The sequence below is a fragment of the Monopterus albus genome, unplaced genomic scaffold, assembly GCF_001952655.1.
Source record: "Monopterus albus unplaced genomic scaffold, M_albus_1.0 scaffold251.1, whole genome shotgun sequence".
Classification (NCBI taxonomy): domain Eukaryota; kingdom Metazoa; phylum Chordata; class Actinopteri; order Synbranchiformes; family Synbranchidae; genus Monopterus; species Monopterus albus.
Window position 1 is genome coordinate 40799 of NW_018128131.1, and position 12976 is coordinate 53774.

General features: G+C 42.8%; 1 protein-coding gene across 6 annotated transcripts; it reads right to left on the minus strand.

The window, feature by feature from the left end:
* Nucleotides 1-670: 670 nt before the first annotated feature.
* LOC109972263 (transcription factor MafG) lies at nt 671-12785 on the minus strand. 6 transcript variants are annotated; one of them, XM_020620995.1, is made up of 4 exons: nt 12560-12785; nt 10496-10570; nt 2183-2255; nt 671-2086 (listed from the first exon to the last, which is right to left on the minus strand). In XM_020620995.1, the coding sequence occupies exons 3-4, from the start codon at nt 2216-2218 to the stop codon at nt 1634-1636; spliced, it is 489 nt and encodes a 162-aa protein (XP_020476651.1). In that variant the 5' UTR covers nt 2219-2255; nt 10496-10570; nt 12560-12785; the 3' UTR covers nt 671-1633. The 6 variants fall into 6 exon arrangements, with proteins under 6 accessions (XP_020476651.1, XP_020476650.1, XP_020476652.1 ...); XM_020620994.1 differs by lacking the exon at nt 10496-10570 and adding an exon at nt 11813-11882; XM_020620996.1 differs by lacking the exon at nt 12560-12785 and adding an exon at nt 12231-12552.
* Between the last annotated feature and the right edge of the window lie 191 nt (nt 12786-12976).

The following is a 12976-nucleotide window of genomic DNA, read 5'->3' on the forward strand; positions in this document are numbered from 1 at the left end:
TTGAGAAACTGAAAGGGTTTCTGAAACCACATTAAAACTGTTCTGTTAACTTCACATTTCCTCTAGTCTGTTACATTTGAAGGGTTACTCGTTCTCATCCTGCAACCTAGCTCAGACCAATTAAGTGGCAGAGATGAATATGATAACAAAATCATTTCAAAAAGGAAGTCATTACCTTCAGGTTACAGAAGATGTGTTTAGAGGGCATCCACCAGAAGGTGCAACCATTACCAGCATCACTTTAAGCTTCATCTAAAGGTTTTTGAATTCATGTCCACTCATGCCATTTCACCCAATTCTGTCTTACATGGCCAAATGTGGTAAAGTCTTAATGACAATATGATCTGTAACTAACACCAAGGAAGCGGAGGATATCACAGATGCCAATACTCACAAAGACAACTGACCTTGTTTACACCACCTAGTTTAGCTCTACAGATTTGTTTTAAATAGCACAGCATTGACATCTATACAGTGAACGACACTGCCAACTCGTCACTTACACGTCACATCACGCGCTACCCCACAGTACGCGCCTAGTCACTAGAAAAAAAAGCTATCAGACTTCAATAGTAAGCCACTTTCGGTACAATTGCAAAAAAGATGTCACAGGATTTTTTTTTTTTTTTTCTTTTTTTCTTTAAACAATGGGAGGGAAGCTACCCAAACAAAACAACTTGAACATATGTTCTCTATGAGCAAAAATTATGTTTCAAAACATTTGTGGATTTCACTGTCCCCACAAAACACGAGGATATTACTGTAATAACATTCAGGTTTTCAGATATTGTAGAAGAATCTTGTCATATTGGAATGGCACTCAGCTCTGGAACAACAGCATTACTGAACTGCTAAAGCACTGCTGATCATTAACATTTCCACTTAACTATAAATATGCAAGACTTCTTTGTATTTTCAGTGCATACATATATTATTGCATCTACCGGTCATATTGATAATGACAAGTCCTTTAAAGCCTGTCACAGATGCATAAACAGAAATGAATGCCAGATTTGGGAGCATTATTTCATGCTTATATTCTTGACAGATGACCAACAACAAAAAAAAAAAAAATCACAAATTGGACTGATTTACTAGTTTTGGGTTAGTCAGGCTGCTTTGAAGACATCTGTAGCATCCACACCAAGAGTCTGTGACCATTTGCCATTTACCCTAATTGAAGTCAGTGCATAATAACAAGCTGTGAGACTGCTAATTCCAAATCTCAGGACAGAAAGACTTCAGAGCTCAGTCTTAAGGAAACAGACATCACATAAAGTACATATCAAAAATCAACAAGCCATTAACAGTCTGAATTTGATGCCACTTTGAACCTTTGCGATGCAATATTGCTTTCTTGAACATCTGTAACCACAGTTTTAAATCAAGTGTTTCAGCACTTCTAATAAGCCCCCGTTCAGTAGTAACAAACTGTGATATCCCTAATTGTTCGATTCAGTTGTGTCACCCTAAAGGACGTGTTGATAAGCGCAGACTGCTGAGAATTTGGGAAGGATATTGTTAGTGTTAGTGACAGGGGGTAAAACTGAGAACTTACACAGGTAGTCCTGTCCCATGTTACAATGCACTGACTAGTTTAGTCTTGAAAACCTTCCTCCTGCCCTTTCTGCTACTACGATCTAGCCTCTGTTTTGGATTTGACGATGGTGATGACGCTGGTGGCAGCTACTTTACCAGGGATGAGGGGCCCTATGACAGAGGCCATAGGTCCCCTAGGTGAGGTGACAGGGTTGCGGGCCACAGTCCTGGCAAAGCTCTGGAGGGCCTCATACTTTGAACGTAGAGCATCCAGCTCCACCTTCATGCTGGCATTCTCTGTGGCCAGCTTGTCCACTTCCTGCTGCAGCTGGGCCTTTTGCTTCTCTAGCTCCTCTTTCTGGGTGACACGCTTCACCCGGCAGCTGGCAGCATAGCCCCGGTTCTTCAGGGTACGCCGCCTCTGCTTCAGCTGCAGAATTTCCTCCTTTGACAGACCCCGTAGATGCTGATTTAGCTCTCGCACTGACATTGTCACCAGCTCATCATCTGTCAGGCTGGTGCCATTTTCGCCTGGCTCCCGCTTCACCTGCAGATGGGGATTAGTCTGCGTTGGTAGTTACATGAATATATAAAACTATTCACACTTAGACAAACTTAGTTGTGTTTCATCCAAGATAGTTACCTTCAAGGCCTTGTTTCCCTTGTTTGTGGTAGTCATGCCACGAGAGCCGCGTCCACCTGTACTGCTGGTTGGTCTGTGGGTTAAGACAAGTCACCATTAGTACACGAGGAAAAAAGATCTCTGTGAAATGCATAAGAATGTATTTTCTGCCAAAGAACCCTGACTAAGTTCTTGAACAACAAAAGGGAAAAAGTGGGTCAAGGACTTCAGACTTCCTTCTAAGTGATGCCAAATCTGTTCAGCGAGTGGAACCTGGACTATTACAGCAGCTGTCACTGAACAAAAGACTTGGCGGTATGTATTTCCCTCTCAAATATAGATCAGGTTGAGTATGACAATTCAACGTGAAGTACTTTCAAGATCTCTTACTTGAATCCTACACCGCATTTCAAACAGCGGCATGGTGACTCACATGGAGGATGACATTTAGTTGGCTGGCAGCAATTCACAACAATTTCTTTGAAATCAAAACTCAAGAGAAGTCATTTCCAGTAAGTGCACCCCCTCAGAGCAGACACAGCTAAGGATGTGGATGGACTGGAAAGGACTTGAGCCTTCCCACTGTACATACAACCTCAGCTAAAATCCATTCACACAGAGATGCAGGGCAGGCTTCCCTCTACGGTCTAGACAGTCACACCCGTCTATATTCGGCCTGCATATCACTATAATGCCATAAATCAAAGGGCTGGGGTGGGGGGTGGTATATATCCACTGCAGAGCCCCAGCTACCATCCAGAATAACAGGGACACACTTTATTCTGACACATAACTGATCGAACACCAACAGAAACAGTGCAGGCAAGAAATCTACCCCACTGGTGTTAAGACAGACAGAAGGTTGGGCGCCTTCCACTGTGTGAGCTCTGTCACCGGATAAGCACGCACACACACATTCATATAAACTCATATACAGTGATTTGTGGCCCTGGGTGCTTTAAAATACACACAAAAAGCTGTGTCAGCAACTCAGGCACCGCCACAGTCAGCCTAGGCAGCACATTGCCTTAGTGAGCTGATTTACACAGCCCAGCAGTGCATGTTTGTACTAAGCACATAAACAAATACATGGGGGCTCTTAGAACCTTTAAAACAAGGAATGAAAGAATGGCAGCAGCAGAAAAGGAACTACTATTGTCAGGGTGCGCATGTGTCTATAACCTACACGCCCACTACGCCGGTCATCATGTATGATGTGTGGCAGGGAGCTCGGTGAGGGAAGGAAAGAAAGCAGATGAGTCGGAGTACTGAAGTGCACTAAAATGGCCAGGATATTTCCATGGCAACAAAACGGGCGCCACAGGTGGACTGGTCACCTGAGCCAAACGGGGAGAGACGGACGCTTGTTAAAAATGACCTGAATATGACACAGTCACACAGACTGGGGACATAACATGGGGTCAGATTGTGACTTGAATTCTTGATGCTTTCACTTCAAAAAAAGGCCTATGGGTCTTCGTGAAACAGCAATGTGTCTCTGTGCTGCAGATGTCCATAATAAAAGTCTTTCACATTCTGCAGAGGACTTTTTAAATGTGATACTTTCATCCCTGTTGGGCTGGCTATGAATAGCTAACTGATAGTAACACCTACCTTTCACCGGCCTTTCTGGTGACTCATTTCCAGTAAGCATTTGGACCACAGATGCAAAACATAATAGGATAATGGTCTGCCTGATGATGCACAGATAATGGACAAATAGGCAGGAAAGTACTCCACTAATAGCTACTGGGATGAGAGCAGAAAAAAAAGACTGCATCTTCCAAATTTTGTATTAAGCCTATCATTTCCCCCTCAGCAGCCTAGACCCAACAATGTTCAAAAACCAGTTGGAATCTTAAAATGCAGAGAGATGGCACATTGTCCAGGTTGTGGAGGCATATTCTGTCACACAGCTGTGGAGGGTAATAGAGTAGGCATAGCTTGGCACATTCACAGCTCACCATATAACACTGTGGACTGCACCGAGACTGCAACCCTCAAGCACAGGCTACTGCCAACAGACGGCTACCAATGACAGGGCATGGCAGCGCAACACAGACAAGGTCCAATGCACAGCTGCTCCCTTCCACTATCAGGCATGTCATGCCTCATGGAGACAAAGAGGCATGCTCACACAAACACACAGAGGAAAAACACACCTATAATTTTCCAAAAATAAAAAAACGGCAGACTTGCTCCACTGATTTGATTACAACCAAATGACCTTGAATTTGTCAAGTTCACCCTCGTGACAGTCCAGAACAGTAGAGACCAGTGTCTTTCTTGGACACATATTACCTCCTAAGAATCATTACAAGGCTTTTGTGTATGCCTAGCAAAATGAGCAGGAGGCGAAAGCTGTAGCTTGGAGCACCGGGGCAGAGGAGGTAGGTGGCAAGCACTGGGATACAGGATGTCTTTTGTAGGTGCTTGCTGAATTTTTATGAATCGCCTGGTAGAACGCTGACAAATTACAGCTGATTGCTTGTAGACGAGAGACATCACACCCACAGGAAACAGAAAACGCTGAGTGTGGTCACCCAGAGAAAGGGAAGGAGGGGATGGTGAAAGGGACAGACAGAGGAAGAGAAGGAAAAAAAGACAGGCAGAGAGAGAGAGAGAGAAAGCAACCTAGTGTAAAATGCATGCTCGACACATTTAGAGGAGCCCGAGAAAAACAGGTTGAGAGGAAAAAAAAAAAAAAATACTGATCTCAGCAAGGACTGAAACCAAGGTGCCAATTAGGAAGTTGTGAAGTTGAACTAACACGACGAGAGCAACCCAGCCAACCTTCAAAAGCTGTCTGTGTTCATCTAAATCTATAGAGGGCAGCTTGCAAAGGTGGGGTCGGCTTAGGTCGAGATTCAAAGGGGGGTGAAAAAAACTCTGGTGGGATAAATGCTGATGTGACATGATAGGTCCAGCCTTGAGCCTGTGTCATGCTTTAATGAGCTCATTCCCTCACAGGATCTCTCCAGGGGGGGTTGCCAAGGATGGACACCATTAGCTCGGGGACCCTTTGTTGAGTAGGAACTGAGGCTACAGCAACCATGCACTGCATCCCCTGATGAATATTTATCAATGTCATTCACTGCCTATGGTGGGGGTGGGAGACAGAGGTGGGGGCGGTAGGCTGAATAAAGATGCTCAGGAGGTGATTCTTCAAGGATACATCAAAGGCTCTTCCATCAACGGCTGTCTCAAAATGGCGGTAGGCTGGTGGGGGCGAGGAGGGTGGTGGATTTCTGGTACTGAAGGTGGCACGCCTAGTGGTTCAGGGCTGCAGGGAGAGCCAGCTCCACTTGACAGCAGTGTAACAAGATTATCAGGGCCATAAGAGCAAACAAAAAACCCAGCAACCTGCCTCAGAATCCAGATTACGACAGCGCCTGCTCTCTGAATACTAAACACGGCTGGGGAGGACTAACAGGGAGCAGGCTTTACTGAGACATAGCAGTGGACTGCATATCACGTTAACTAATCACATGCCCATGTATCCACACAGAGACAGATTAATAAAACCACACAAGCACATAAACACTTAACTTGTCATGATCAATTCTTGAACAGAAGCATCCGAGCGCTTGACACTGGCAGCTCGCTAACGAAGTGAATACAACTAGAAAGTGGAGGTATATGCCGATGAAAGACTGTGATTTCAACACAGTCAGCATCCAACAATGGCAACTCAGTTCTGTGAAACTAACAGCTGAATATCATCTCACACCAAACAATACAGTTCTCTCTAAAAGAGAAGAAACACAATGTGGCTCATTTTGCTTATATGTCCAGCTTCAAGTTATTTCTTATGCTGTGAACAGTCCAGAGTTCTGTACAGCCACAAAAGTCACAGGAGCTACAGTCCAAATGGAAAATAGGTCTTAGATGATAAAATGGCTTAGCACTGCTTTCAATTCATTGTGCCTGAAAAACCTGCACATCTTAGATGATTAACACAACATAAAAGAAGAGAGCTGTGTGTGAATGCGGTGTGATCACCTATTCGGTTTCCCCGATCAATAATGTACGAGACTTGTAGCCTCTCTGTCCATTATCATGATCTTTCCACAGGAAATAGAATAACCACCACAAAAATACTGAAAAGTACACCACGAGTCAAACGTTTAGACACGTTTTCCCATTCAGTTCGGTAGGGAAGTATGCTCAAGCATGATGAGGTAAGCGTGTGAAAACTAGGAGAAATGTCAGCAGTTTATGCGTTACCTTATTTTACACTGTGCTTATTTTTTGTTCTGTCCACTTGCTCTTTAAGGTTTGAGATGCTTAATGTAGCCAGCCAACATTCTCACTCCGTATGCCATAAATAACTGTTCTCAACACTTCGTGTCTGATCAGAGCCACGACTTTTACTCCCTCCCTTCTAATTCTAAGTTTAAAAGATCGCCTAGATACTCAGATCTAATCATTCCTCCCTTCAGCTGGGTGAAGTCAATTACTAAGCAAGCTGCATGTGTCGGGCACCATTTAACTGCAAATTAAAACTCAAACTCCTCTGATAGTTCTGGAAGAGTTACTGGAAGACTGCTGTAAACCTGTGTATGGAGACAACAGCGTGCAAGTGTGTCTGTGTGAGAGAAAGGTACAATGAGAAGAGGGGAGGGAAGCTATTAACTATTAAGTATTTAGAGCGTGAAATAAGAATGACAAAAGAGGGAGAGGGGAAATCATTCAGCAGCTCTCAGAGGGAAAAGTGATATGCTTGTAGTAGAGGGGAAATACTAAGCTAATACCTGTGACCTGTGGAAGTTCAGAGCAATATTAAAATAGCACGTGAATAAAATCCTATCACAACCTTTTGGAAGATGTGGTTATGGTAGATGAATAGAGAGATGCTCAATATGGCATTGGATATTCAACAGAAGAAGAAATTAGTAAAGAAATGTTTTATCCAAGGATTTAGTGATTTACTGTGGAAGTGCGTTCCCCCCACCCAACATAGTGTAAATGACATTTTGGAGAATTGACAGAAGAGGAAAAACTGCAAGGATCCCTGAGTTTAGAATCTCAGCTTATTTTTTTATGATTAAACAAGGGCCAGCAGCTTTGGTAGCCTACATGTTTCTAATGTTACACAGCATTGCATTTTAACTACATATACTAAACCTATCATCTCAAAACAAAGTCAATCAGGCCTAAAAATTACATCATTATTTTGATGCCTCCATTTAGACAAGGTGTTTAAAATTCTACCAGTCATTAAAAAGATAATTTTAATAGTGGTATCAGCATTTAAAGTAGCAAAATGCTTAAGTGGTATGATCACTCTTAAAGAACAGACTGGCCTTTCAGGATTATAGTAAACGGCTGTAGGCTGATAACTATATAGTTTAATGACTAGATATAAAAACTAAAATAAAAATAAATAATTACAATATTACTAAGATATCTGCCCAAAAGAACTACATATTTTAAGTTGTAGGATGGGGCGGCATGGTTGCACAGTGGTTAGCGCTGTCGCCTCACAGCAAGGTTCTGGCTTCGAGCCTGGGCCAGCCCGGGGCCGTTCTGTGGAGAGTTTGTATGTCCTCCCTGTGCCTGCGTGGGTTCTCTCTGGGTACTCTGGCTTCCACCCACAGTCCAAAGACATGCAGCTAAAATGCCCGTAGGAGCGAGTGTGAGTGTGTGTGGTTGTCTGTCTCTATAGGTCAGCCCTGTGACAGACTAGCGACCTGTCCAGGGTGGACCCCGTCTCTCACCCAGTGTCAGGTGGGATTGGCTCCACCCCCCCCCCCCCCACCGTGACCCTCTTTAGGATAAGTGGTATAATGGATGGATGGACAGACAGAAGTTGAAAGATGGTGACAAACAGTATAAACTAGAGAACATTAAATATCTTTAGATACTGTATGAGTGAATGCTGATTAGTCCATTTGTCACAAGGCAAAAATAGACATTAGGATTGTTGCCCTAAGATAAAACAGCGTATGCCACGCATAAGAACATGTGGCACATTTATGTCTGAAATTTGCATCCAGTTCATGTGGTTTAAAGTGAAAACATGAATCACTGCCCTCAAGGGACTTTGAAGCTTATTTAAAAGGACTTGAGTTAGACTGGTTTGCATTAACCAGTGTTTTGATACAGAATCTATTTCTAGCCTCAGTAACTGCTGTTTACACTCTGAACTCTGTTAGTTTAAGCAGTAGTACAGGAGAAAAGACTTCACTGGCCTTCCACAGCATCTGCCCGGAGGACCTGATTAAACAGGAAGTGAACAGCTCATGATACACTGGCAAAGGAAGTAAGGGTTTCAGGCAACCCACACACTGGTGAAATATCCAGGAGCTTCAATGCACTGCTTGCATATATATTAAATACATATCGCACTGACCTAAAAGCTACCACACAGCGTTTGCAGCACAAAAGGCTAAACTAGGGCAATTCAACACATTTTAATGCAATTTGGAATGAAACCCGTTCATCCACATTCCCGAACGGTACCACTGCACAGATCTTTGAGGTGGATTCTCTTCAATCGAAACATCCCTCTGTGATAAGGCCATCAAACAAACAGAGCTCAGCTGTATCACCAAACAAAAAAAAGGGACCCGTTTTCATTTTCTCCTGTGGAGCGCTTTGATTCAAATGTAGTCATTAGTAGAGTTAATACCTGAAAGTAACAAAGCCGCTAATTTCTATTAATAACACCGCCTGCGCTCAGTTGAAATTATGGCAAGTGATTGATGATGTCTGCTTACAGGATATCTGATGGAGCCTTACACTCACTGTGATTGTCCAAAATATATTACAATTACATCACTCCAGACTAGTCTGAATTAATAATCATGCATTCATTACAAAGAAGTTCAACTCATGTCTACCTTGGTTGGTCACTTCAATCTGTAGCTCCTTATACAGTATATTTCAGCCTGAATTTAAGATTAATGTACTAAATTAATCACATATCCAAGCAGAAATTGGAGATAGAAAAAAGATCTAATGGTTAAGAACACCTTTTAGTGTTTTGATTTTCTTTGGCAAGACGGTCGGTTTGATTCCTACAGCAGTCAGTACGTCCTTCTGCAGCAGACTGGGCATTAACCTGCTCACTGTGTAACAACAGGAACTTCAGCTTAAATAATAAATAAGTGAATAAATATCAAATGAATAACTTAATGTTATATTTAGGGATAGCAAATGCCCAGGGGAAGTTCTTACTCATTTTATTTTTGTAAATTAGAAATATAAATACTTCACATTCATGACATTAGTCTACTGGTGCCAATAAAACATACTGGCTGGACAGAGCAAGTAATGAAAATGCTGGATCCTGCTGCATAGCATAATTTAACCAGGCAGAGTACAAGCATAGCAGGCAGTACTATTGGTAGTCTAATGTACCTGAGCTCCATTCCAATGTGGGTTATACAGTACACTACTCATCCTAGAACAAGGTATCACCATTTTTCACTTCCTTATACAAGGTAATACATACTCATCTCACAACATCTCAGAAGTCTAATTTTGTCTCATAAAAATTATGAAAATACAGGGGAACTGAAAATTTCCTCCCTGCATGATTCATTAGTTTCATTTTGACTTCTTATACAAGTATGAGTTATTTTTAAATCACTTGTTGTTAATGTCAATTTATCACCAATATGTCCAGCAGATAAATCAGCCAAGAAAGAAGTAGGTTACATGAAACACAGCTTCCAGTGAGCAGATCTATGCTTCTGCTCACCATGATCTGTCTGATATTTGCTAATCTAAATTATGAACACACCAAGGGCAATAATGAACATGCCGAGTCTAACTCAAGCTCCAAACAGAAATTCATCAAACAAGCTAGTTACTCTGTCTGGATGAAAGTATTTGAGTAGTGGAGCGGGCATATCGCAATGCTAAGCAATCATAATCCGCACTACACTTGCAAGAAGTTTCATCACCAACATTCCCTCCCTGCTGCAAAAAAGTGGGGGGAAAAAAAACAATATTGATCTTTTTCTGCTTTCCTTCCAGGCATTCCCATTTCCCTGTGTGGCTTAAGCAGCACTTTTGCAGACAAATCCCATATTTGTGTTCCTTTCTGGAGGCTATTAATTGTCCTGAATAGGTGTAACTACTCCCAAGGCACAGCTGTGTTGGCCATACAGAGGTGTTGGTGGCCAGGCTGTACTCTATGCTTTGTAAAGTCTTGCCTCGTGTTTCATCAACCTCACATATCCTCTTCCACCCTCCACCGCCTGCCCATTCTAAGCAACGCCACTGGGTATGAGTTGTACACTTGATTCACCTCTGTGGTATCCAGCCTTATTTTATCTTTGCTACCTCAATGCAAGAGGTGATAAATCTCAAAGCTGATCTCACCACTCCCTGTCTCCATCCACACACCACTGCCAGCTCTGTCGGGCTCTTATATGTGCCCTCATCTGTTCTTGTTACCTGCAGAGAAAGGCAGAGATGGGCATTACGCTTTATTGCAAAGCCAAGCTTCTGATGTAGGGCTGGCCTGTCTGCTAAACACACTTCAATGCCCTGCTCGCATGAACAGAGGTGATGAAATAAGTTGGATATCTGAGCAAGAATGGGCAACTTCTATCTGTTTAGCCCGGCCTATATATGCTCAACAGTTTCCAAGGTGACTTTTCAAATTGCACTGAGATTTTCCATGGATAATTCATTACCTGCCCTCCATAACCATGCACCCTAAGAGGCAGCAAATTTCATCATGTAACGCACAGGGAAACAAGAGCATCTGCCAACCCAAAATAGGAGAACTGTTACACGGTGTTAAATAATGTCAGAAAAAGGCTGTGTCTCTATAGTATTCAGAACAGTAGTCCAAAACAATTATACCGGGCATTTACAGCATGCCACATACACCAAAACACTTGGATTTCCCCCCACATAATACCTAAATTAGGTGTTGTTTTCAACTTCCCATAATTACACGACTCAATTTAAACAGCCACATATGGCAGGCCCCCCCACTGTAACATAGGCATGATATATTGCTTATCGTGCAATTTTTAAATGGATCTGACATCGCTGTTGACACCTAAGCACTTAGTCTGAATGTACTCACACCGTTTGTTGATGTACATCATGACGGCGCTGCAATAAAATGCACATTCTCAGCTGAATGTATATGAGACTATTGATAAATGCATGATGGTCATCACTTGATGCTCATGGCTTTATGACTGACTTGCACGACAGATCAACACCATTTCGACTGAACTGCTTAATAACGGTGGCTTGGTGATAAACATCGACCCAGTCCGCCGTGCAGACCTTTGTCCGGTGGTGCCATATTTCGGGGTGGATTCTGAGAACGTCTAAATACATCATTGTGATGATTCAGCATGATAAAAATACCGCTGCTTGTTTGCTGGCTCTGATCATAAAACAATACTCTGGTTAACTGCCTGGCTGTCATATTAAAGCCGAGAACGGCAGCCTTTGGTTTGACACTGCCACCGGTACACATTAACCAGTGGTTAAATGAATTGTCACATCAGGTGAAACAATTCAATACGAAACGGCGGTTTGGAAGCACTGCAAACAATAAAGAAATAAGAAAATCCGTGCATTTCTTTACAGCTGCACAAAATCACAACACATTGCTCAGACTAATCACATTCCGATGTGACAGAAATGTCAGGAGAAAATATTGCAACCAACCTGATCCCGCTAAACCGCTGCCTCGGCTTGCTCTTGCTCCTTTTCCCAGCGAGGTGATGAAGCAGCAGGTCTGAACAGCAAAACGCGCATGAGTTGACAAACCACCGAGAAGCGGCGGGATACAGTGGACACGAGACGCCTTGGCAAACTATTTATCGCAAAAGCCACCTATTTGCACAGTTCTGACATACCACGACTCTGTCTCCGACCTCAGCGCCTGTTTGTGAAAGTGGCAAATAACTCCCCGCCTACAAAACAAGCAAGCGAGGAAATCCCCGTGCTCAGTCTTCCTACTATAACTGTAGCAACACAGCGGCACGAGCGATTACTCAACTGGGAAAATCACCACGTACGCGCGAAACTGCAGGCTGTCGCCCAACATCAGACCCAGAACCTGAATGACATATTTTATTCGCACCTCATGAACGTGTACTAAATAATTTGATGCCATCTCAGCATAGTAGAAGCCCGACAGTCACTTTACATTGACGACTACACACGTACTTCCGGTGCTAGCTTTCAAAATAAACATCTCACTTGTGAGTAAATGCGTGCTGACCACTTAAGTAACAGCCACACTCTTAGTTTGAAAACCCAATTATGGTGTAAAGCGGGCAAACTCGACGAGGATAGATTAAGAAGCTAGGTATGCTAACCTATGAAGCTAGCAACCAGTTTGTCGGCGGTGAGGCGAAGGCATGCACACTCAGCATAACAACGCCGACTCCGTTTGCTTTACAGACCCACCTGACTTAAAAAAATGATGCTGTCTGAAGTTGTAGCTGTCAAAGTCCTTTTATATGCCAACATACGGACGACCAAGCATTAGAGGCAGAGCTGAATTTCGGTCTGACTAATAGGAGCGCTTCCCAACGCCAGCTCGTACTATCCTTGTTGATTCCTTTCTCTTGTATTGAAGCCAGACGTCATCGTGTTTGGTCACGTGTCTTCATTCATGGAGGATCTTTCCTCAGAAAAAAAAACATCACAACATCACCTATAGTTACACTGTAGCTGCAAATACCCCCTAAATAACTGGGGTAAGTACTGGTGCCATTTATCGTATCTAACATTTATTGGAACAAATAAATCACACACACAAAAGTTTATATATATATTTATAAATAAAAACCTTTGGAAAGTTGTATTGCATCATTAAAATGT